General features: G+C 44.7%; 1 protein-coding gene across 1 annotated transcript in view; it reads right to left on the bottom strand.

Moving 5' to 3' along the window:
- LOC308305612 (MAM domain-containing glycosylphosphatidylinositol anchor protein 2-like) overlaps positions 1–23,058 on the bottom strand; it is a gene marked incomplete at both ends in the record, with an annotated part of 123,447 nt that extends 100,389 nt beyond the window's left edge. Inside the window, one exon of the mRNA XM_080750432.1 lies at positions 22,983–23,058. Coding sequence (XP_080606558.1) covers positions 22,983–23,058 — 76 coding nt within the window. The remainder of the gene's footprint in view (positions 1–22,982) is intronic.
- Positions 23,059–27,788: the final 4,730 nt, after the last annotated feature.

Genomic DNA, 27,788 nt, shown 5'->3' with positions numbered 1-27,788 from the left:
GAACGGGGCAATAGTGTTCCGTTTCTCTCTCTCGCTCTCTCTCTCTCTCCCCCCCAGTCCCTCCCGTACGAACGTTGTGCAGTGCAGGCTTGCTGGCGTGTGAGCTTGATGAAAACCGCTAATCTACAGGCTCACATTATGCAAAAAAAAGACGTGCATCCGGACGCGATGAGCGCTCAACTGCCTGCAACTAATTCAAAATCGCGCAATGCAACCCGTAAAGCGACATGCCTCATTGTGCGAACATGAAGTGACTGTTATGGAGAAACTAGTCTTTAGCTGTGAGTTTTCTCAATCCCCCAAAACAGGCACAGGAGTAGCGCTAGGTAGAGAGGCGCGTGTGTGTCTTTGTTTTCAAAGAGTCAGAACAAACTCCTGGGCTGGTGATCAACACTGCTTTTCCGACGTTTCCTCCCAACAGCGACACATATCCACACGTTACTGAGCTGCATGTGTGTCCAGCCTGCTTGCAAGTGTTTGTGTGTTAAGATAAACACATCTCCAACTCCGACCGTCTAACTTTGCTCAGCGTTGCCATGTTTTGTTTGTGAGAGAAACAAGCAATCAGGTCTATGCAAATAAAATGTATGTTTTTGTAGTGGAGTAAAGGTACAATATTTGGATCCGAAATTGTGGTGGAGTAGAAGGAATCAAAATACTGAAAACTGGAAATAGACAAGTAAAGTACAAATACCTTGAAAATAATTAAGACACTTCTCTTTACTTCTTTAGGCCAAAAATGATAAATGTTCTCTTATTATTTTGAGGGCAAAAATAAGAATTAATATTAAAAATTAAGTGAATTAATTACTGGAATTAATTAATTAATTATCAAAAAAATTCGGCGCCCGCGCTATGCGCGGGCGCGAGATCCCCCCCTGGTCAAGACTTTTTCCTGCAGGAAACCCTGTATATAGACATGAAAACGTTTGAGAACCACTGATGTGAACCATTGATGTAAACAGACAGACAGACGAACGGACAGACAACTCAGAAAACATGATGCCTCCCGGCCATGGGCTGCCAATCCGCCATGTAGGCGGAGGCCTGAAAAAAAGTGTATTTTACTCGAATCCCCCGAGGGTAAATGATTCTTCAGCATTTTACCCAGCAGTTAGGGGTTAAGTGCCTTGCTCAGGGACACGAAAGGCCTGCTGGAGCAGAGTATCTTCCCATTCCCAGATGGCCGCTGTACCTGCTGAGCCACTGCCAACCTAAATACAGTAGGAGGGGAGCGTGGGAAGTGCAGGATAAGCTCATTTTTAGCACTGATTGCCCCAAACCATATTCTGTGTGTGTGTGTGTGTGTGTGTGTGTGTGTGTGTGTGTGTGTGTGTGTGTGTGTGTGTGTGTCTGTAGCCTTTTTCCTCAGCATTTTGCCATAGCAAAATGTGTGTACGTAGCATCATGTTTGTCTAGTGATGTCATATGTCGTATGTCTGTAGCCTTTTTCCTCAGCGTTTTGCCATAGCAAAACGTGTGTGTGTAGCATAGCCTGTACATTCTAGACTCAAATGCCACCGCTCACTTCACATTGGGTGTGATTTTTTGTAAATGAATGCCCTACAGAGTCACACAAAAGCATGAAAAGTAGCAGTTCTGCAAACTCAAAGCTCTACGCAGAGCGCCGTGCTTTATATGTGTGCTGGCGCTTTGGCATGGGATCAAAAATGAATGCACAGAACTGGTTCGTTGTTTAAGTTGGACAAAATGTGGCCACCTTTTCCCAAATATGGAGATGACTGACGTCTGACATCATAGCAGACATATGCTATCTAGCTGAATGCGATCGTCAGGTCGCAGTTACTGTACTATCAAAACCTCCACTGGCTGTCAGTCAGTCTCTCTGTCAGTCAGTCAGTCAGTCAGTCAGTCAGTCAGTCAGTCAGTCAGTCAGTCAGTCAGTCTGTCAGTCACATCACACTTTTGCCCTACTCTTATCTCCGCCACCGTTGCCCCTATCCATGCCAAACGTTGCACACACACTCCTTGGCTTCCAAACCACAACCTTCACCCCTCATTTCTCACATGGCCCTCTTCTTTTTTTAAACACATTTTTGGACACTGCTCCTACAGATTTTGCCCTAAAATCACGCAAAGCGGTACACAGTATGTCTAGAGTCCTGTCATCAACATGGATCTGTCCCATTTAGCGCCACCATCAGGCCGATTTTTTCAAATGCATTTTTGGACACTGCTCCTACAGATTTAGCCCTAAAATCACGCGAAGCGGTACACAGTATGTCTACACTCATGTCATCAACATGGATCTGACCCATTTAGCGACACCATACGGCCGTTTATTTCAAACACATTTTTGGACACTGCTGATCTGATGGTCGCTTATCTCCCGATTAGGGAGTCTTACTGGTATCTATGATATCTAGCTATCTAGCAGTGATTCTCAAGCAGTTTAATTTCAAGGACCCCCAGTTTCACATGCACTAGGGTACTGACTGACCCCCATTTAATTACTTAATTCACTGGGATCCCAATTTATACATTTTAAAGACTAGTGTACAAATGGAACGGGTCGATATGGTTCCATTTGTACACTCAAGAGTTACAGAACCATAAGGTTCTATTTGGCTCCTAATTATCATTTAGCTGGGGAGCCCCTGGAACTCCCTCAAGGACCCCTGGGGGTCCCCGGACCTCACTTTGAGACACACGCACACACAGAGCGTGTGTGCGTGTGTAAGCACATCAATATCCAAGTTGATTTATTTTTGCTCAGTCAAACATTTTCCTATCAATTGAAACTCTCTTGCCTGATGATAGCTGAGGGGGAAGCTTGTATTCCACATTAGAACCAGTGAAATCTGTTCTATAGCAAATATTGTGTTAGCACATAACGAGCAACACATTCAGCAGCACTGCGCGCTGACGGCCAAGTAAAGGCGTGTCCATACTTTGACCGAAACCGAACTTTTCAGTCAAAAGGTCCGGTTCGATTACAAAATGATGTCACTCGCGACTCGTAGCGAGCATATCGATTAGGGATGGGCCGAAAGCAAAATTCTTGGCCGAAACCGAATACCGAATACTGGAAACATTCCACCGAATACCGAATACCGAATAGCCGAATAATACATGTATATAATTTATTTTGTATAATAAATGTTTGTACCATTGCTGTACCTTTGTTGTAAAGCTACCTGATTATGGCAAACCCTAACTTAAATAATAATCACCATATGGTTCCATAAAACATTTATTTCTCACTTTTGAATGCACACATAACAAAATAAAATATTTTCTCTTTGCAATGTTAGCATAAAACAAAGTCAAAATAGTGCAACTATTTCTGTAGTATCCTACAGAGATAAAAGTGCATCAGAACAAGGTGCTTAAAACTGCAGAATGATCTAGGCCTACAACAAAATATTATTGTAAACACAAGGGCTGTAACAGCCAGGCCTTCAACAACAAATGCACATACTGTATGTTGCAAAATGATCTAGGGCCCAGGGGTCCTCAAATACAAATCTTGAAGGTCCAAAAATATTTTTTTGAAACAGGTCCAGGTCCGAAAAAAAGGCGAAGGCGAAATAAGGCGGATACATTTATACAGTATGTACTGTATGTATGTATGTCTATTATAATCATTAGAATTGTTTATTTTAATTATTATTATTATTATTTGGAACTTTGGAAATCTCAGTTGGAACTGTTACCCCTGCTACCTGATGCTGGATAAGCGGTTGAAGATGGATGGATGGATGAATGGATAATTATTTATGCATGTAGAGTAGGCTACATTATTTACATTTATTGTGTAGCAATAAAACACTGGCTTATAGTTTAATTATTGGAAACTAAAGAGCATAAATGCAATATTAGGCTTGTCGTTCAGAATGGAAAATAAAGTGGAACTTAGCGTGAGGGGGAGAGGATTACTTGACATTCAGTTAGTTGACACACGTACTGCACAAGCCAGACTGACTGTGCTGATTGACTATGTCAAATGACCAGTCAAATCAGGGTCAACGAGTCATAGTTATTAACCTAACACAGCCTAGGATAGCTGGCAATAATATGCGACGACACATCACATTGTTAAAGACGCATGATCACGCATCGCGAGTTTCGCGACCATTTCTCGTCTAATGCAAGCAGTTGGAGCCTTACATCGTGGATATTAATGTGTTGCTGTTGTCCTCTCCAATTGAACAGCCAAAGGTAGAAGATCTCTAAGTTATTAATCCAGTGGGAGCAATGGTTTCCAAGAGGTTTTAGCAACTTTTTTAAGGCAGCGAGCGGCATGAGTGTGTGGAGAGGAGAGGAGAGGGGAGGGGGGGGAGCAGCATGGAGAGCAGACTGCGTCGGAGACTCGGAGGGAAGGAAAACCTTTGATCTACAAGCCCACAGCACGTTGCACCCGCGACGCTTTGTGGGCTTGCAAATTGGCGTAGGGGTGTGTCTTGTGAGCCTGTGTATGTGTTTGAGCGAATGAGCACAATCAGCACATACACACCCACGCACACACAAACACACATCACACACAGTCAGTCCGATCGTCAGATACAACTGTGCGGAGATTTCTCAGAAATGTGCCGCGGTCCGGACATGGACTGCGGTCCGCCTATTGAGGACCCCTGACCCTGTTCTTCACACTATTCGGTGCTCAACTATTCGGTTTTAAAAGCTATCCAGCCGAAAACCGAAAATGCATTTTTAGCCATTTTCGGCCGAAAATTTTCGGTGCCGAATATTCGGCCTCATCCCTAATATCGATATATCTACATTATGTCAAACTCAGAAAACGATACTTGATCGATAAATCAATATTTTTGACAACATTAAAACTCTCTCTCTCTCTCTCTCTCTCTCTCTCTCTCTCTCTCTCTCTCTCGTTGAGTTTAAACAGTTAATTCAATGGATTGTTTCTGTAACCTTTTCTGACCCCAAAAGTCTATTGAGTTCAATGGACCTTTTCCTGTAACTTTTCATAACCCCAAAAGTCCATTGAATTCAATGGATTTTTTTCTGTAACCTTTTCTGTAACCACAAAACCCCAAAGGTCCTTTGAGTTCAAAGGAAGAGCTTGAGGATTGGTTAAGCTTGGCCCCCAGTTACAGTATATCAGCATGCCATTATACTGTATGAGTGTGTACTCTAATTTAGTTATTTAGAGAGAGTTAGAGAAAGAGAGAGTAAACGATTTCCATTGTGTCTTGCCCAGTGTGCAAGTAGGATAGGAGCATGAGATTGGATTTGGCTGTCATCTTTAGAATTGCTCAACGGGATAAACTGTTCTTTCAGTAGCACTCCAGTCGACACAGTGAATCACTGCACCACATTACACACACGTCTACGCACAATGGATGCAAATGATCCCATTAACTATAACAATGACACATCTCCAAGCGGCCTCAGGTGTGAAGAGATGCCCGTCTTGGGGCAGAGTGGGTGATAGCGGTCATTCTAAGCAAAAATTAATGTCCGGGATGGTATCAAGATGCAATTCTTTTTTTCTCTCTCACATGGCCCTCCTCTAGCGCCACCATCAGGCCGATTTTTGCAAAACACATTTTTGTGTTTGCAACCTGACGGTCGCTTATCTCCTGATTAGGGAGTCTTACTGGTTCTAACCTAAAATTAACGTCCGGGATGGTATCAAGATGCAATATAGATATTTTTTAAACGTTTCAGATAAAAAAAGATAAAACAAATAAAAGAATAAATAAAGACAATGTGTAAGGAATATTTAGGAAAAGTCATGGAAGCCTTCTGAGAGCTTCCTGAGCAAAGTAAAAAATGGACTTCAAAATTTAAAAATCGACCGGGCTGACGATTTCACTATTTGAAGATCAGGATGCATTTGGTTTGCTTCTAAATAAAAATAGTAAAATCAATAGGAAGTTGACATTTGTAACTTTTAACTTCCGGGTACGATGATGTCACGCACATGCCCTCTGTAGCATTCGTTTGATTCATTTCCGTGTTCATTTCTGGAGCGCATACAGAAAGATGGTGGATTTGCAGTTGCTGAAAAAAAGCCTTAATTTACAGACTGTAGAAAGCAATGGCGTCACGTTGTCCATTTTTTTCTACAGATATGGTCTTGCCTTTTAACCCATTTAGGCCTAGAATTATTCAATGCTTTAACTATTGAAAAATAGCAGATATACAAGCTCACAGTGCGGCACTCGGTGCCGCTTGTAGATCTGCTATTTTTGAAAAATCAAGATTTCTTTTTGCAAATATCTTCTTAAAAGCGAAAATTTGTAACTCAAATATTTGCTTCTGGGGGGGGGGGGGGGGGGGGGGGTCCCTGGAACAACATATTTTGAGTTGGGGGTCTGCGGCCAAATACTTGTGTGCATTTTGGGGGTCCTTGACGTGAAAAAGTTTGAGAACCGCTGATTTAGAAGAAGGATTTAGAAGACATTTATAGAATCGGGTCAAAAATATTCAAAGACTTGCACACATTTTTCAAAAATAGCAGCTCTACAAGCTCGCTTGTATACAGTATCTGCATTTTTTTTATAAATATCAAAATAGCCTTCATTTACGGACTGTAGAAACCAATGGCGTCACGTTGTCCATTTCTTTTTAACAGACTATGGTCTTGCCCTTTAACTGCACAGACTACAGCACTCAGAGAAACACCATCTAGCATTATAATGTGACACGTCAGTGAACAACTAGAGCAGTGGTTCTCAAACTGTGGGTCGGGATTCCCAGGGGGGACCCAAATGGTCCCCAGATGGTTTGCTAAATGTGCAACTTTGTTTTCCCACTCAACTTGTAAACAAACCAATATACAGTATGAGCGCATACAATACATATAGGGTATATCTGCACATCACTAAGAAGGTGACACTTTAATTAAGGACTTAATCAAAAAGCATTTAACAAAGAGATCGCTTAATTATCTCAAAATCCAATCCAAAACTGTACTAGTATTAAGGCAGAACCTGCACACCCAGCACCATATACACACGCACGCACGCACGCACACACACAGTCACACACGCACGCACACACGTGTACAGTATGCTTCTCTCAGCCTCTCTCTCCTCTCTTTATCACTCCCATTCTTCCTTATATTCTGTTCCGCTTGACCTCATCATTATAATACACCTCTCTTACTCTCTCTCTCTCTCACTCACACACACACACACACACACACACACACACACACACACACACACACACACACACACACACACACACACACACACACACACACACACACACACACACACACACACACACACACACACACTCTCCTTTGGAACAGTTTAAATGCCAACATGCGTGCGCAGCATCATGGCTGCGGTGGTGCAGGCTGCAGACTGAACAGAGCTTCCAATAGAGCTATGCTAACGCAGTGTTTCTCAACCTTTTCGGGCCACATCCCCCAAAATAATCATATTTTAAGTGGGGACCCCCCCACCCTGACGAGCACTAACAGTAAAAGGAATTACATTTTGTATAACACGGTTCTATTGTGAAAATAGCCGATCTACATGCTCACAACGCGAGGTGTTGTGAGCATGTAGTTCGACTATTTTTACAATTTCTGTCTCTCATATTTGACAATTTGGCCAATGTTAATTCGTTTTAGAAGTTAAAGTCGTTTTATAGGTGTTAGAAAGTCCTTAAATTGTCAAATGAGTAGACACCCTCTATACACTTAAACTTTATGTTAGTTTGTTTACTGTTGAGAGAGAAAACAATGTTGCACATCAAGTTAATCATCTGGGGACCCCCCTGGGGGTCCCAACCCTCAGGTTGAGAACCACTGTGCCAATGTGCCAATAAGCCTCCAGCAGCAGGTCCCAGACCAGCCTGTGTGGAACAAACGGATTAGAATGAACACAAGTCTGTTCTGCATCAAGATTTGGAAGGAAAGATAGATATTGTTGTGCCAAAAATTATATATACAGAGCGCAGCGTACAGAGTGTTTTTTTTTTTACTTGCTCTTCCAACGATGTGCTCTGCATATTCAACAACTCAGCCAACACAAAGTCAGGCAAGCTGCAACCCAACATCTGTGTTGGTGAGCTCTGCTCACAGGGTGTAGTGATGCGTCTAGTGCAGCATACCAGAGAAATGTTTGTAGGAATGCATGTGGCGCCCCTCCCTTAGTTCCTGCTGCTGACCAACACAGTCTGGGTAAAGGAAGCTGGGTGCGTAAAGGGAAACACACACCGGACGCGAAGGCGGCGCGGAAGCGGCGCATTATTTTCAATGAACTAACCCACACCGGCGGTGCCAGACGCGCGCAGCCGCGGGTCTGCCGCCTGGCCTGTCGCGCCAATACGCCGCTGTTCTATTTTTCCAGCGTTGCCGCGCGGTGAACATGTTCTCCCATGGTTCTCCCCAGAGGAGGAAATGGATGTGATGTGTGGCAGCGCGCCGCATCCAGTTGGGGTTACTGCGCGGCACTTCACGTGCGTCGATAACGCGACGCTGCGCAGCCGCCCGCATCCAGTGTGTGTGCTCCCCTTTAGTCTTCCGAGGTCAGTACAAAGCTATCCTTTGCCAAGACACCTATTGTGCCTACAGTATGTGTGGCAACACACTGAAGGGCTGGGTGCAATAACCACCATACCGCCATTCCGCGGTTGTGCAATACATACCGCGTGCAGAGTTTATAACCGCGATTATTTTTGTATGTATTTTTATTTAAATGTATATAAAATGTATTTGTTTATTCCATTCAAAACATCTTATTTGGGAGATACCGCAATACCCTATACCCTGAAGATGGCAGTTTACTGCCAAAACGTTGGTTTCCCTACTGCCATGTGAGGAAGTCTGGCACCCCACCAACCGCTGCCCCACTGCCATGTGGGGAAGTCTGGGGTTGTATGGCCGGCTACGGGAGAGAACCCCTAATGACAAATCTGCAGTGAAGACCCACATAGGGCAGCCATCAACAGACCAGTGCAACTCCTCTCTACAGAAGGTCGTCATGAGCTTTTCATGCCACTGGAAGACGTAGGGTAGAGCCACGGTAGTGAGCGTAGTGACTGCGCTTCCAAAGTCCACTTCCTTCACTATAATCAACTCCTTGCGCAGGCCTGCTCCAAATAACCACCCCCACTTGAATCTCCCACATGATTCGGTATAGCTAGCCGATATATATCACTCAATTGGCCGGAGTAACACAGTGGCGTCAGTTCAGAAAAAGTTAAGGTATGGCAACATGACTGGTGTCACCAGTCATGTTGCCATACAGTACCTTAGCTACAGGCATGATACATTTATTTTAAGAAGTACATTTTATTTTTCCCCACGTTTTTACGGTTTCTTAGGCTGGATGTGGCAGCCTGGAACGGTTGTTCAAGTGCAGCTAAACTTGGCATGTTAGTAAACGTGCCACAATTAACAATAATGCATTGCACCTGCGCAGCTGACCTGCGGAACCTGGGAATATACCATCTTGTCAAGATGGGGAGAATAAAAGTGTGGAGAACATAATTATAATACCTTGTTAAAGTGACCATTTTGTTAAATGTTGCATTTGTAGTAATGCAACATAACCAGAGAGAGACATTCATGGATTTTTATTTAAAAGTACGGTAACTTTTATTTTCCCCCTGGACCCAGGGTATGGCAGCTGCATACCCCTGCCATACCCAATTGACGCCCCAGGAGTAACAGGATCTTGTCGGTCATGTTCACCGTCCAGGAAAATGCCTAGTGGGAACCTTGGATCCTTAAAAAAAATCACACCTAGTGTGAAGTGAGCAGAGCTATTTATGGGTTAATTGCACTAAGCGTCCCGTGAAGCTTGGCCAATGTGACTCTGGGCGAACAGCAAACTTTGAGCGCTTTGTGCCAAGATGTAGGCCAGATGTAGGCTACGCTTCGGGGCACTTTGTTCGGGACACTTTGTACCGGACAAAGCCAGATGTTGGAGCTTAGCAGGCGCAGTGGCGCACCGCACAATACAAAGTAAAACCAAGGAATTATCTAACTTCATTTACCAAATGTCTGTCCGTCCGCCGGCATGCTGACATCACCAATACTACACAGTGTTACCCCCCGGCTCCACCGGGCGCGTCAAGCGTCGCGTCAACGTCAACGCTGGGAACGCTCCCGTTTTAATTAATGAAGGGTGCTCCACTGCAGACATCAACGTCAACGTCAGACGCTCAAATTCGTCGTCATTTTGGTGGAGCCCTAGCCTTAGCCTGGCTTGGCCAGACTATATACTAATGCAGCTAACTAACTGCAGTATATATCCCCTCCTTGTTTTAACATGGGTGGATGGTCTAGCTGCGCTAGGCTAACACAATGTCGCCACCATGGTAACAGCCGCATGCTGAAACAATGCCCAAAGTTGGAGACGAGCATGCTGACACCACTGATACTAAACAGTGTCGCCACCATGGTAACAGCTGCATGCTGAAACGATGCCCACATTTGGAGATGACGTCCGCCATCTGTCTGCATGCTGACATCACTAATACTACACAGTGTCGCCACCATGGTAACAGCCGCATGCTGAAACAATGCCCACATCACATGCCACAGGTATTGCACAACTGGACGTCAATTTTGACTGTTATGCCCAACGGGCACCGGTCTGGGTTCTCCAACATTACTTCTGAGACTCCTACATTCAATCCCTCATATACTGTGCAAACCCCCCAGGCACAGGACTAGTAAAATAGAACAAAGTAAAGATTATTGTACTCCTTACTATTGAATGATTGCAGTGTCACTCATCTAGGGTACGACCTAGGAGGATCTATTAAGGGGTGGTAATAACAGTTTGACAAAGCCCTCTTGGGAAATATCTTCTTTTAAAAGGCATTTGCAGGAAGTATCAGCCGGATGATATTTAGTCACAGTGTGAGGTGTCTGAGAGTGTCTGAGACGGAGAGCAGTGTCTCATTTTTTAACTGCACACTTAACAGGAGATGACATTCAAGTGGGGACAGCAGCAAATGTGTCCGATCTGCATGAAAACAGGAGTCAGGGCGCATCTACCTTTAAGCACAGAGCTGCGTTTGAGAGCAGGGAACAATCATATCCTGGTAGAGCAATGGTTCCCAACCTTTTCAGGCCGTGACCCCCCAAAATAATCATATTCCCCTATGCCCCTCCCCCACCCTGACAAGCACTTAGAATTTAAGAGTTGAGGCATTCAATTTAGTTTGACTCGGTTCCACATGTGGCGGAGAGAGTCGCAGCCCCAGCCTGAAGCCTCAAAAACTCTAGTATCTGCCCTCGTTCCATAGGGATATCCCTTTGGAGTAATGGTTAAGATATTGGACGTCGAAGCCGGGTGGGGAGGTTCAGATCACCTCCGTTACACACAGATAAATATTAAGGTATTAAAAAGGTCTTAAAAGTCACTTGTCATCTGCAAGAAGCACTACTACTACTACAATGTGCCATAGTGTTGTAGTAAATCAGAGTCATACATATTCTGAAGAAAACCTGGAGACTTGGCCTTCAGTAATTGCCACAGACAAGGCCAAGTATTTGCCAAGGACACATGTCACAATATTGTACTAGTATTATTTACAATAATTTTGACAATATATTCCTTTGATCCTATAAAGATCCTGCAGGGATGCACATTATAGATCTTCTATTTTCAAAAGATTGTTATACGTTTGAAAACGAACTACATTTACTTAAATACTGTACTTTACTTGAGTATTTCCAAATTCCAATACTTTTACTTCTCCATCTCTGATCCAAGTATTGTACTTTTACTCCACTACATTTATTTGAAAACTTGAATTACTAGTTACTTTGCAGATATAAATTATATTATTATGAAACACACATAAACCACTTTATCCCTATTTTATACCTTGGATATTTGAAAATAGCCGATCTACAAGCTCACAAAGCGTTGCATTGCGACGTGTTGTGAGCTTTTAGATGTTGCACTTTTACTTTTGGTACTTTAAGTATATTTTGATGCCAATACTTTCGTACTTTTACTCAAGTACATTTTGAATTCTGGACTTTTACTTGTAACAGAGTATTTCCACATTGCAGTATTGATACTTTTAATCAAGTAAAAAATGTTAGTACTTTTTCCACCACTGTTGAAAACTAGGAATTGATGCCAATACTTTTATACTTCTACTCAAGTGCATTTTGAATCCTGGACTTTTGCTTGTAACAGTGTATTTCCACATTGCAGTATTGATACTTTCACTAAAGTATTTTTTTTTTCTCTAATTTTTATCCCACGATTTTGCAACCCATTTTCACCCAGTGCCAATTGCCTATGTAATCCTGGGCTCTGCTCTCCCTCTGCCGCACCTGGGGAGACAAGGAACTGACCTCATGCTTCCGTCTATGCATGAGTAGTCCAAGTTGTTTCTTTTCACCTGACAGGGGGGATTTCTCCGGGATGGACGTAGCACGTGGAAGGAACACGTTATTCCAAACAGTTCCTTTCCCCTCCATCAAGTGCCCCGGCTGGCCAGGGGGAGGCATTATTTTGTGAGGGTTTCAACCCTAGGAGACACGGGGAGAACATGCAAATTCCACACAGAAAGGCTCTATCGCCGACCCCACCTAGGGTGTGGGTGCTGATGACGCGGAGGGAGAAACACGGCCCCAGCACCCACAGCATCTCCCGGCGGGAATTGAACCCAGGACCTTCTAGCTGTGAGGCGAAACGCTAACCACTGCGCCACCGTGCCCTGTAAAACATGTGAGTATTTTTCCACCACTGGTAAATGGCTTTCTTTTACAACACAACATGAACCAATAAGGAAACAGCAGAGTCCTGGAGGGAGGACTTCACTCCATGCTAACCAGCAGCCTGAGGAAAGGTCATGCAAACCAAGGGCTGTGTTTGACCTTTCTGAGCCTCCGAAGGGCTAAGAAATAATAGAGAAAAAAGTATGCGCGCATGTGCTGTGTGTGTGTGTGTGTGTGTGTGTGTGTGTGTGTGTGTGTGTGTGTGTGTGTGTGTGTGTGTGTGTGTGTGAAAATTACCTGTCGCGATTATTGCGAACATAATATTTAAAATGCCCCAGCAAATCTATTCTGAGGGGAACCTTCGCCAAAATAGCCCATCTACAAGCTCATAACACGTTATGAGCTTGTAGATCTGCTATTTGTGGCAAATCGATTGGTGTAGAGTGAAATAAGAGTGTACCAAATGCGTTCTTTACAGATCAGTTTTCATCAAGTATGGAGGGTTTAAGTGGTATTGAATTTGAAGCTCAACAAAATAATATTCCTAGTGCATGACGGAGGACAATTTCACAATAAATTCAAATCTCCACGAAAACCATTACTGTGAGACTCCTTCAAGTGCTGAAACCTACCATTGATCTAATAGAGCCGGCATGCTTGCTCAGGGGATAAACGTAATCTTGACCATCAGCTCAAAATCCACGTCAGATTCTGTGTCTAGGCAAGAGAACAAGACCTTTGACCCGATCTAAAATGTCTCAATAGGAGAGCAGGGCGATAAAATACAACCACCCCAATTGTATAAGTTATATTGTATTAACATGATTTACCATAGAGATTGGACGAAATTACATTTTATTCGTAAAAACAAAAAGAAAAAAGCTTTAACATACTGTACCAAGTGTGTTGCACAAAAATGGTGATAATAGGAGGTCTACAAGCTCATGATGATGAGATGCAACTCATCATCGATATTTTAGTGATTATGTTGCAAGGAAAACGTTGATATAATAGCCATTTTGGTTAGAACTGACTGAAAATAACTTTGTACTTCAAGTTTAAAATTTTACTAAATAATATTTTTTCAAGTGTCCAAATAAATTCCAAATATTATCAAATGATCTTGCGGCACCCCTGGACTGCCGTCGTGGCACCCCAGGGTGCCCCATCACCCACTTTGAAAACCCCTGGCCTAGAGTGCCGCATGAAGCCCTGACAGGCCTCAAAGCCCACATCTCCACAAGCCTCCTCCATGGCCTGAAGCAGTGGGACCTGGCTCTGCATTGCTCGCCTGACCCGAAAGTTTAGAGATTTGAATATTTGTGTGTTGTGGATTGATGCTTTGAGATTTTATGTGAGAAGTGTGTGCAAACCTGAAAATTGTGTGTTGTGTTTTGACAACAAGGTGATGTGAAATTTACATCAGAGTGTAAAGAAGGACAGTCAGAGTCTAATATGATTAGGAAATCTAAAGTAGTAACAAATTGAGTCAAGCAATTGGGGACAGAAGTAAAGGTTGTGAAAATTGTGCCTAATTTTTGCTTTTTGTGTTTTAGCAATCGAAAAAAAACTGTAACATATCTCGGTTGCGTCCCCTCTCAAATTGAGTACTTTCCCAGTCGGGAAACCTGAAAGCCAACTTCACCTGCCCAAAGGTTTTATTTACCTGTGTGTGTGTGTGTGTGTGTGTGTGTGTGTGTGTGTGTGTGTGTGTGTGTGTGTGTGTGTGTGTGTGTGTGTGTGTGTGTGTGTGTGTGTGTGTGTGTGTGTGTGTGTGTGTGTGTGTGTGTGTGCGCGCGCACATATTACTCAGCAGAAAAGCCAACATTTTAACCCATTAAAATCAGGAACGCATGTCAACCGTGTTGTTTTAGATTTTGTTTTACTATATTTACATGCAACATAATGTTTTTATTAAACTCTTAAGGCTCTACCGCCAGGTCTTATGTCTTAACTTAAGACGTGGAGTTGTGGCCAATGCCATTTATTGCCTATTATGAGTGCGGTAATGTGCGCATTGTGCCCAGGTAAAACGGCCCTGAATTAGGGTCGTTTCATACCGTTATAAGGAGCCTAACTAATTTCGGTTCGGGAGGACGCCCCGACCCGAAATTATTTAGGTTCGGGGGGAGTTCATCCATACTTTCTTAACGGCTAGTGCCCAAGTCGCTTGTAAATATTGGAGGTCCGTGGCATGACGACGTTTGTGGCCGATGAATGAGGGTTGCAGGGCGGATATACATATCTGACTTGCCCGGCCCCTCGCGCTGCACACTGAATGACTGGAGGTCCAGTGAGTAGCAGCTCCAGCAGGCAGCAGCACCAGCGGGGTCTCTTCTCTCTCTCTCATTCACACTCACAAACGCTCGGCTCGAGCTCTGTCAAAAACATTTAATCTACAAGCTCACATTATAGACGTGCCGCCTCCCTTGCTGCATGCATGTCATCACGCAGTCACACCAGAGCCCTAGAATGGAGAGTTGCGTCACTCCCGTTCACTTCATGGGGCCAGGTCTTCTACGCACACATCTATTGGCGTATAGTGACAAACGGCCAACCGGAAGTTTACAAAATGCATTGAAGTCTATGAGGTGTAAAGTGACAATGAACCACGTGACCAGCGCTGTTTCTGACCCCGCGGTGACACCACTCTCTGATTATACTGCTCTGAGTCACACAACTCGTCGTGGGAAAAAAAACATATCAACACGGAACACTAGCAATTAGCAAAGTTGTGTTTAAGCTCTTCTTTTCTCTTTAAAACGGTCGGCGACGCGTTAGCAGCGATACGATACACGCAGCAAAGGCGTGTGTGTGTGTGTGTGTGTGTGTGTGTGTGTGTGTGTGTGTGTGTGTGTGTGTGTGTGTGTGTGTGTCGCGCGCGCGCCTCCCAGTCCACCACTCTTCGTCTCCAGTATCCGCTCTCTGATGCCCAATACACGGCCACACAAGCATTTGGAAGTCGGCGTGTCTCCCACACAAACGACGGCTGTTTCCTTGGATTCACAGCCGAGAATATGAACGTGAAGCCGGGATGAATGAATGAGAAGACACCGCTGAGTACCGAAATTAAGTCGGGAGGTCACAACATTTCGTCAGCACCGTAGAGCCGAATTTAGTCGGTTGACGCCCCCCCGAACCGGGGGATGCGAATAGGGTTGGAGGCGGTAACCGCCGTACCGCCGTACGGCGGTATACCGAGGTCTACCGCGGTGTCATTGTGCTTACCGCGGTAAAAAGACAAAAAAAAGGTCTATTTTTTATTGGAAAACAAGCGAGTTTTAAAACGGGGGAGAAGCGAGGACCGCATGCGCTCCATGCCGCTCTGCTCTGGGCCGTGTACCACACGTTGGAAGCCACATACGTCACTCACACACAGAGACCTGCAGTGTGTACACAGTGCACGGCTGCACGCAGGGCATAGATAGAGTACGGAGCACAACTCTTTCTCTGTAATCCACTCGACACAAGGATGTTAATACATAGGCTACCTTGTGTTGTGGCATATCTTTTTTTATTCATACGGATTACTGGCGGAGCGCGGGCCGCGTGGACTAAAGCCGAAAATGAAACTATTTTACTTTCTCCACCCCGTCGCACGTTGTGCTCCGTCCAGCGGCGCGTCGGCGATTTTATAACCTTTTCTGTCAAGTCTTGTAACTAAAACCTGTATATAGCAGCACTCAATCACTGCGATTTGAGAGTTGAGACGTGACGTGACGTGAGTTTACAGAATCACTGTACACGATCTGACAACCCTTCCTTCAGCTGTTTGTGTCTGAATAGCCCAAGTAGCTAGCCTACGTAGCTTGCCTACGTTACTATGGTAACCCGACAGTGCAGATCTAAAAGCTCAGAACGCATCGCGGATGCGACGTGTTGTGAGCTTGTAGATCTGCTCCTTTGAAAGCCAGACACGCTGTGCTGTACGGAGAAGTATAACTCGGGCAGTCAGGCTGTGTCGCCTCTCCACTGTGGAGAAACTATTTTACTTTCTCCGTCGCACGTTGTGCTCCGTCCAGCGGCGCGTCGGCGATTTTATAACCTTTTCTGTCAAGTCTTGTAACTAAAACCTGTATATAGCAGCACTCAATCACTGCGATTTGAGAGTTGAGACGTGACGTGAGTTTACAGAATCACTGTACACGATCTGACAACCCTACCTTCAGCTGTTTGTGTCTGAATAGCCCAAGTAGCTAGCCTACGTAGCTTGCCTACGTTACTATGGTAACCCGACAGTGCAGATCTAAAAGCTCAGAACGCATCGCGGATGCGACGTGTTGTGAGCTTGTAGATCTGCTCCTTTGAAAGCCAGACACGCTGTGCTGTACGGAGAAGTATAACTCGGGCAGTCAGGCTGTGTCGCCCCTCCTTTTGGGAAGATGATTGCAATATTTTGGCTTATCGCCGAACCTTAATTAATAGATACGGGGGTGCGGTAATTACCGCAGTACCGGCGGTAAATGGGAAGACGGTAATCGCGGTAACAAAATGTCCATACCGCCCCAGGCCTAGATGCGAACCATATTTGGGTTCACCTACTGCCGAACCGAAATTAGTTAGGCTCCTTATAACGGTATGGATCGACCCTTAGTCATGGGTGTGTTTTGGTGTTACTTTAGTCAAACCAATCAGAGTAATTGGCTACCATTCCCTTTAATATCAGCACTATTTTCCGTGTGTGAAGCGGTGAGACCAAAAGAGAAAGACACCTCACATTGAAAGGAGAGATGTCACAAATATTGACATGTGACAAGTATGTGACATGGCTGTCACAATGACTGGAACCTCTGCCCAGGATTCATTGCCATGCTGGCTTGTGGAGGACATTTGTCTGTAACTCAAAGAGTGTACAGTTATGGGGGTCCTTGAAAATAAAACGTTAAAGAACCGCTGTCCAATGGACTCCTAATGTGCCATACATATTGTCATACATTACACACACATACTGTACACATACACATACATTACAGTGTCATACATAATTATGAAGAAACCCAGGAGACTGACTGAATGTCAGTCTCTATCAGAACTTAAATAACTTAAAATAAGAACATTATAATGGTGTGTAAAAACAAAATCTAGAATTTGCCACGGACAAGGCCAAGTCTTGCAACGTATTGATGACCCCTGGTTCTGTCTAATTATGTGACTGTCTCCCAAACCCAACTGTGATATCTCTTGACAAACCAACAAATATTCACATTCTCAGTTGCCTGATTATTAAGCATCTCCCCCTTTTTATCCATCTATCTATCCATTTATCCATGCATGCATGCATAATGTAACGGGTAGAGCAGGTGTTTTTAGGGATTTAGCAGATGTCCAAAATAGCGTCATGGGAATGCCCCTCCCTAAATACTAAACCCCAAATTGTGTATTTAGGGTAATTGTGCAAAAATAGGACCCCAAATCTCTTTGCCAAAAATAGCTCATCCACAAGCTAGTGAGCTTGTAAGATGAGCTATTTTTAGGCAGACGTTCTTTGCCAGAATAGGAATGTCGGGGTGCAAGAGAACAAATCTTCCAAAAAGAAAATTCAACCTCGCAATGCATCGCACTGGGACACATTGTGAGATTGTAGATCTCCTATTTTCGTTATGGTTCCAGGATCCATGAGTGGCACAAGCAGTGAAACAGCCTGGGCAGCCGGACAACCCCAGATGAATGTCTCGCTACTGGCCATGACCAACCTTGGGCTGTCTGGAATAGCCTGACACTTCAGTCCGCACATCACCCCCCCCTGCTGGTGGGTGGTTTGTAGTGTGGACTGAAGCTGCACACATTTTAATCTATTTCGAAGGCGCCCGAAGAGCGGGCGCATTGAATGGGCCAATCAGGGTTGTATGCTTGGGGCACGTGGTGTGGCTGCTCCGGTCCCAGCCCCCTCCAAACAGAGCTCTTGAGCTCACGTAAGACTCACTCGTGGACTCTGATTGGTGTCCTCTGCCCACGTGAGAGTCTAGTGGACTCTGATTGGTCCGTGAAAACTGTCATGGCGGAGTCAGACTTGACTCGTATTATTTTAATAAACTATGAAATAGTGCCGTTTCTTCACGTTTTAATACCATTTTGCACTAACGTAAACATGCAGACATATAATATGTTATGAGAAATAACGTATTTTTGCAATGTCACGCCACGTCGCCGTCGCGCGTGTGTGTGTGTATGTGTGTGTGTGTGTGTGTGTGTGACGTCAATAGGCTTTAGCCCCCCCCCGCCGAAATGGATTGTCTGCCCGGAATGTCAGACTCTCTCCCCCCACGTAGTGTGGTGTTGAGATGTCGGACGCTAGCAGTCAGGCAATGTCTGGAAAACATTGAACCGCCTGCGGGTCGGCGAAGGACGCTGCAAGGCATCCGTGAAGAAATGGACATTAGCATCTTCTGATGCATGTGCGTGCGGTGAACCACAAACTATGGAACGTATCAATGAGATGTGGATATGCTCCACAATGTACTGGACATGACCTGGCCGAGCCAAGCGCCACTGCGCTCGCCTGCGCCACCCACTGGAAAGACGTGATATAGGAGATGGCCGGACACGAGGAAGAAGTTATGGTTTTTATTTGTGTTGCCTGTTCTCAACCTTTTCGGGCCGACGAGGCCGTGACCCCCCAAACAAAAAGAATCATATTTGAACTGGGGAGCCCCACCCTGAATTCCTGAGCACTTGGGACTTGTAGGAGTTACAATTCTAGAGGCATTACATTTTATTTTACTCGGTTCTACAGATAAATATTGTGAAAATAATAGATCTATAAGCTGATATAGAACATTTTGTTGATGTTTGTTTGATTCAGTAACGTTCTTCTTTCTTATCTTTTCTTTTGTTTTACGTTTAAAAAGGTCTTAAACTGTCTCTTCACTGTCATCTGGGGACCCCTCTGGAGGTCCCAACCCACAGGTTGAGAATCACTGGCCTATTTTACCAAACGATCGACTATTTTGGCCAGATTTTGGCATTTTAGGGTTTAAGTGGTTAACTGTCTCTATCAGTCATGAGATATGTACACACGCGCATGCACGCACGCACGCACGCACACATAGATACACCCACACACACACACACACACACACACACACACACACACACACACACACACACACACACACACACACACTGAGTTAGTGAGTGAGTGAGTGAGTGAGTGAGTGAGTGAGTGAGTGAATAAGGGGGGAGAGAGAATGGGGAAGAGAGATAGAGGGTTGGTGAAGTGAGGCGGAGTTTTGGCTTTGCATGTTTTTAAATTGAAAATTAATTATTTACTACATAAGCTTTAAAACTGATAAAAGGTAAAATAATACAACAAATATAAATGTTGCTTTTATGTCAACTACTATTCATCCAAAACTTCAAGAAATTATGAGATATGTACTAGGGGTGCCACGGTTCACGGTATAAAACCGAACCGTACGGTACGCCCTGCACGGTTCAATACGCCTTTATGAACCGCGGACTTTCGGTTTTGCAATTAATTAATTTCTTACAGCTGGACAGACACTGTGCATCGTGCACAAGACAATCTCCACTAAACCCCGCTCCGCGAGTAAACACGCACTAATGTCCAATCACCGTAGCCCTCACCCCCACCTACTCACAAGAGCGACATTCACACTCGCAGCAGAGCAGAGCAGAGCAGTTGAGTCCTCACAGAGATGGAAAAACAAAACGAAGCCAGTCTTGTTAGTTGCTAAGCTGTGCAGTGCGGAGCGCACGCACTGTAGGCTAGTTGTTGTAACATGGAGAACAAGTCCAGGAGAAATCTGCTTGTTGTTGTTAGTCCCATACATCATTACAGATTGTTTTTAGACTGGCCATAGCAGGCAGCGTTTGCAAGCAACAAACCCAAACGTAGCGTAGCCCCCAGCCAGTGTCAGACACCCGCTTGTCTCAAGTGGCTGCATAGTGGAGGGACAACGCATGGTGTGCTGCCATGTCTGATTATTATAAGCCACGTTGAGCTTGTTTTTATGTAAAGTTGCTTGTATGCTAAATAATGGTGGATGCGGTGGTGAGCTTGTAGATCGGCTCGGCCACTTTCAAACAGCCGACGTATATAGGTTTAAAGACCTCACGTGGCCTATATTCACTTATTTAAGCCTTGTTTTCATATACCTGGTTGCTTATTCCTCTCGCAAAATTTGGCAACACAGTGAACACACTCACACCCGTCTATTTATAGTAACTAGCCCTTACCCGTTGAAAGATATGAGCTCCGAAATGATGTGCAGTGTGTGGGTTATGGGATGTGCACTGTGCACACAGTATATGAGGGATGGAAAGTAACTTTAACTGGTGCTTGCATGCTAATATGTAGGAGCATCAATGTAAGAAATACCCGTTCCATTTAACAGCTACAGAGATACTGTGTACCGATCTGCATGATTTTTGGACAACATCTGTAACAGGGCCAGAACCCCCCCCCGCCCACCCGCCCGCCCGCCCGCCCGCCTGCACACACACACACACACACCACCCCCCCACCCCACCCCCCCGTGTGTGTGTGTGTGTGTGTGTGTGTGTGTGTGGGTTTGTGTGTGATTGTGCATGGCCTGAACAACAGCGCCCCTCCCTTAACATGTGTGGTCACAAAAGGTACTGTAGGCTAAATAGATATAGATACACCATAAAAATGCTAATCTACAGTATACGATTTGTGAAAGTGACAAACGGGCTTCACAGTTATGTCAGGTGTGTTCATATGCTAATGGTGATGCGATTTCAGATCAATTGCTCCAGCCACTGAGGAGAAACGCTGTTTCAGACAGACAGACAGACACTCACTCAGACAGACAGACAGACACTCACTCAGACATTCGCAAAATTATAGTATAGATGACTGAAAACTTACAGAGGCTATTTGCTCAAGCTTGAAGCCTACTATAGTGTCTCTTGTTGTGTGCAAAACAATTTGTTCATAAATAAAGCACCTTGTAACTGAAGACGATGGCCAATATTGATGATAATGATAATAGAAAAGAAAATCTTTTTCCCCCCTTTTTATTTTATATTGTTATTTTTTTTAACCCACGTTGACGCTAAGAGGCACTGTCATAATTCAATTTGCTTAGAAGCAAAATAAAAAGAGATTTTTGGAAAGTCAAACTTCTTGTTTTTTTTTATGGAAAACACGTACCGAACCGTACCGAAACCGTGACCCCAAAACCGAGGTACGAACCGAACCGTGGACTACACGAACCGTGGCACCCCTAATATGTACTACCAGGACACTTCATTAAAACTAAAAGGATAACACAAAATAGTCCTGGGGACTTTCTATTGTTGTTATTTAATGTTTGTGAGGGGGATGTTATTTTAATGACGTCAAACGCACGTCGCTTAACACGTACACTACAGGCTCGTTCCTATGTTAATGCCGGCTGGTGTGACATTACATTAGCTTTTGAAAACGTTGCTGAGGTGTGAACCTAAGGGTAGTTTTACATCGATGCATGTGCGTGCGCTTACTTAGTGGGAGAAGTTTCAGATGTAATGTCAAGTGACAAGTCCTCACACTGCTTTCTCTCTCTCTCTCTCTCTCTCTCTCTCTCTCTCTGTCCACCACTTGCCACATTCAATATCACATAGAAGGCGATGGGATGTAATTTGTCTAGATCCCATAGCTGAGAAGGACAGAAAGTCTATAGCTATTTATTCCAGCACAATATTTTTCAAACATATAGGCTAATAATAACACACACACACTCGCACGCGTGCTGTTACAGGTACACACGCATACACACTGTACTACTTACTGTTAAAAGACAGACACACTGTTACGCACAGCCGCACCCATATCCGGATCCATAGCCTACATAAATCCACACGCACGTGTGCACCCGAGCACACACAATACACAAGGTCAGGTGGCATGTGTGTGTGTTAGGGATGGGTCAATATGAAAATGTCATATCATGCTTATTGTGAACAAAGAAATCGCGATTCGCGATATTATTGCGATAATCAAAATATCCCCAATTATCCTGGGGCAGAACATTTGCCAAAAAATAACAAGCTAGAGCTTGTAGATCTGCAATTTTTTGGCAAAGAGATTTGGTAGAGAGTGAAAAAAAGACTGTATCAAGTACGTATATTTTTAAGTACATTTTACCAATAGAGGGTTTAAATGGTACCGGATGTGCAGCTCAGCAAATAAAAGGTGAAATTGATCCCGGTGCATGACGGAGGACGATATCACGATGAATTAAATCTCCACGATGCGATTATCGTGTTTTTTATCACGATAAACGATAATATCGCTTATCGTGTGTGTGTGTGTGTGTGTGTGTGTGTGTGTGTGTGTGTGTGTGTTTGTGTGTGTGTGTGTGTGTGTTCTTACCGTAGACACCCTGACAGTGCACGCCGCCCTCCAGTAAGACGTTCAGGAGCCACAGGAGGGCGAACACCAGGCCCATCCTCCCCCCGGCCACGTCAACATCATCCATCCGTTCCGGTTCCGGGTTCCGGGTTCCACTCCGGACGGTACAACAACACGATCCCGCTCCGCTCGGTCGGCGTCAACTCACTGCTCTTCGGTGTGCTGCGGTCCGGCAGCGCCCACTGCTCATTCCCTTTTTTTCTTTTTTCTTTTTGTAAAACGTGTCCAGTTCGGGGTTCCGTCGGTAGGCCTACTACTCCAACGAACCCACTCTCCTCTTAAATCAGACGCTCTCCTGTAGAAATCAGTGAAATATAATGAATAAACAAATAACGAATACCATGATATATGTGTGGTGACGATAATATATAAAAATATAACGGGGGTTCTACAAGCTCACAACATGTTGCATTATGACCCTTTGTGTGTTTGTTGATCAGGTGTTAGTATTATTATGAATAGGGTGTAGGCTTAGTGACTAAAACCTGGAAAAGACAGCACTAAAGCCTTATCACGATATTACGATATCCACAAACCCAGAAGAGACATCTAATCTCATATCACGATACCAGTGGTGTAAAGTAACTAAGTACATTTACTAGTAGTACTTACTTAAAGGGGCACTCCACCACTTTTCAACCTATGTTCATATAATTGGTCCTCACTAAAAAATAGCTTTTTCCTTTTTTTTTTCTTTTTTTTTCTCAGAGGAGGGCTGTGGGCAGGTCAGAAACCCATCGTCTTGTGACATCATCGATTGCCAATCCAGATTATAGAAACTGCAGGCTTTCTATTCCTGAAAAGTTGCAATTTTAAAGTCGAAGCCATTGTTCTCGCGATAATAACAATCTAAATATTTTTTCAAAAATATTGATTAATTTCCTTTTTTTGGAAAATGATGATGTCACAAGACGATGGATTCTGAACTTCCCACAGCTCTCCTAGGAGACTTGGACTGAGTAGAAAAAAATTGTGATATTTTATCATGAACATTAGTGAGGAGTGAGGACCTATTATATGAAGACAGGTTGAAAAGTGGTGAACTACTCCTTTAAGTACAATTTTGAGATATTTTAATTTAGGGCACGCCACACTTTTATTTTACCTATGAGGGCAGATTCTGCCAATGCATTTCAATGGGAATTGAGCGTTTTCTTTGGCAGAAATCCGCAAATGGCAGCAAACTGCTCCATTCCCATTGAAACACATTGGCAGAACCCGCCCTCATACTGTAGGTCAGGGTTCCCCAATAGGCGGCCCGCGGGGGGCTACTGTCTGGCCCCCACCAACCTCAGTAATAATGGTGGTATAAGAGCAGCAACACTAGTATATCATCATTGTCATCACCTCGTATCTCCATTCTCCAAATGTGTACATTCTTTCGCAAAGTAAAGCCCTGCTTCTTCATACAAGGCCGTCGCACAAAAGTAGTGAAAACAGCCGGTCTGTCTTTGACTCACGCGATTGGACAGAGGGGGAAAAGCAGCATCTGCGTGGAGAATTTATCTGCTTTAAACGCAAGGCCTGAAGAGCCGAGAGCTGTGCAAGACAATCAAACCACGCCATTCTCATTGAAATGCATGGGCAGAATCCACTCTCATAGGTAGAATATTTGGGCGGTGTGACCGTGCCCTTACAGAGTATTTACTTGTGCCAGCAGAGCGTGCAAGTACTGCGTTCGGCTGCGTATGTATGTCAGTGCCCTGCATTTCTGGCAACGTCATCATTAACAGCCAATGAGGGACCAGCATTCCTGGTGATGCCAGAGAGTGGAGATGTCACTGGCATCGCCAGTGGTGATGCCAGTGGTGATGCCAGTGGTGAGTGGACCTCATGGCGCGCTCTGCTGACGCATACATGGCCTACTTGGTGCAAGTTGGCACCTCGACAGAGTGAGTTCTAGTGTAATTGCAGTATTGATACTTTAACTTTTAAAGAAGTTGAGTACTTTTCCCACCACTGCAGGATATACTATATCAGTGTTGCCATGTCTGCAAAATAGAAGCAATTTAGGGCTCAGGGTTTGGGCTTGTTTCCAGATGTTGTTTTAAACCAGTGGTTCTCAAACATTTTCATTTCAAGGACCCCCAATTTAACGTCCACATGGTCCACATGGTCCACAAATAGCCGATTAATGTGCTCATGCATGGGACCTACTCAATAGTTGCTTCTTTGGTCCTGTTTTCATGAACCTGGTTGCTTATTTCACTGGTCATGACATGATATGATATGATATACTAGGCCAGTGGTTCTCAACTAGTGGTCAGGGGACCACCAGTGGTCCTTGAGGGGGTTCCAGGTGATCCCCAGCTAAAAGTGATGGAGTTGGCAACCAAATGGACCCTTATAGATCTTTAACTCTTGAGTAGTTGGTTAAATTATTATCTGTATTACTTAATTTACAAAAAGTCTATACAATTAGAGGAATTGTTATTTTGGTGAATACGTTTGCCTGTCTGTCATCTCTCCTATGGCACCTGTCCTGCATCAATATAGAGCATGATGGAATTGTGGACACAATCTTATCCAACGATAACAAAAAATACAAAATGTTGCATCTGAGAGGCTAAGATCTCATCTAATGGTCAGTGGCTCATAGGCCTACTGAATAAATTAATTGACCTTTATATGAAAAGGGTTGAAAACCAATTGACATATTGGCTACATACAGTATATAGCCTATTGGCCAGTGGTTCTCATAAAGTTCCTTTAAGGGGGTCTAAATTGAGCCACACTAGTCTGTAACTCTAAACAGCATACAAATGGAACCAAATGGACCCGTTAGGGTCCATTTGGTTCCATTTGTATCCTGTCAGAGTTAAGGCCAAGGGAGCTTGAAATGTAAAGGTTTGAGAGACACTGATATAATATAGGCTAGCCTATCCTCGCTGTACATTGCCCAGGCACAGCAGCCCAGCCCTGGGGTGTCAACTCACTTCTCTCCGGTCGGTGGTGGTGTGCTCTGCTCTGGTCCAGCGCCGGCCACCGTCCATTCATTCCCCTTGGTGTAAAAAAATAAAAATCCTCAGCCCTAGTAGTCCTAGTCCAACGGTGTCACTGAACCCGCTCTCCCTCTAAAATCGCTGAAACGCTACCTAGAAAAGTCACTCAAACAAATGCATAAATACATGAATTAATACATAAATAGGCAGGCCTTTAATGGTTAAAAAAAGAAAGAAACGGCGTTGTGTGCGTGCGTCCGTGCCAGTCAGTCAGTCAGTCAGTCAGTCAGATAGGCGGGCACACCACAACAGAGAGCGCGCGCAGGTGCCTGGAGAGCTTCTCCTTGATTGTGACATTGTAAAAGAAGGACCCTCGCGGGGGGTCGGCGTCGCGGCGTCGCGAGGCGGCGGCGTTCAAACCGTGGCCCGTGGAGGTGGTGGTGGTGTCGGTATTCGGTGGTGGTGGTGACCGGTGTGTCGCCGCCTCCTCTCCGCCGCCGCTCACACGGACTTCTTCTTCCACCATGACGTCTTTTTTTATTATTATTTTGAAACGGTGCCGAGTGAACACATTATTATTAGGATAAATCCTACGACCCGGAGGAGATGAGGAAATTAAACGGTCGGGGGGGAAAGTGGGAAACGTCCGAATCTCCCGTACGGGGTGACTGACTGACCGCTCCGGTCCTGCTGCTGCTGCTGCACCGCGCGAGCGAGCGAGCGACGCACGAGCCGACTGATGTGCAGGGGCGTCAATTGGGTATGGCAGCTGGTTTGCAGCTGCCTGCCATACCCTGGGTCCCTAAAAATAAAAGTTACTTTTAAATATAAATCCATGAATGTCTCTTTGTCTATCTGTGCTGGTTATTATGTTGTTAAATTACAGTAAAATAGTACAGTACTACAAATGCAAAATGTAACAAAATTTTAAATGGTCACTTTAACAAGGTATTCTCCACACTTTATGTAAAATGAAACAAAATGGTCACTTTAACAAGGTATTGTAATTATTATATTGTCCACACTTGTATAGGCTATTATTCTCCCCATCTTGACAACATTGTATATTCCCAGGTTCCGCAGGTCAGCTGCACAGGTGCATTATTGTTAATTGTGGCACGTTTACTAACCATAGGTTACTAACATGTTTAGCTGCACTTCCAGGCTGCCATATCCAGCCCAAGCCTGTTGCTAAGGTACGGCAACATGATTGGTGTCTTCGCGCGCGTGCAAGACACCAGTCATGTTGCCATACCTTAGCCTTTTCTGAACTGACGCCACTGCTGATGTGCTTTACTACTACGACACGGGGAGGGGAGGGGGGCTCGCGAGGCGAAACGTCACGAGCGAGCCAGTTTAGAATGATGTTTGGTCGTTTCTTCTTCTGTTCTGACAGCTCGTTTTCTCTTGAATAAAACGAATGAAAAAGAATAATCAGCCGGCAGCCGCCTCGTGACTTAAGACGGCGATGTGAAGAGCGAAGGATGAGGGAGGGAGCGAGGGATGAGGGAGGGAGGATGGGAGGGAGGGGGGAGCGTGGAGCGTGGAGGCAGCACGCCGCGCGAAGGAAGGGGAAACACGACGACGGCAGAGCACAGCGAGCTCACGTCTGTTGTCGGTGTGCGGCTCCCTCGCATGTGGGTGTTTCTGGCAGGGAGGGGGGGATTATTATAACCGGCATCGGTGGGGGAGAGAGAGAGAGATGGGGGGGGGGGGGGGGGAGAGAGAGAGAGAGAGATGGGGGGGGGAGAGAGAGAGAGAGAGAGAGATGGGGGGGAGAGAGAGAGAAGAGAGAGAGGGAAGGAGGGAGGGAGGGAGGGATAGA

The sequence above is a fragment of the Nannobrachium achirus genome (assembly GCF_963921795.1).
Source record: "Nannobrachium achirus genome assembly, chromosome: 20".
Lineage (NCBI taxonomy): Eukaryota > Metazoa > Chordata > Actinopteri > Myctophiformes > Myctophidae > Nannobrachium > Nannobrachium achirus.
The sequence above is the reverse complement of the archived record's forward strand: the minus strand, read 5'-3'. Positions and strand labels throughout refer to the sequence as shown.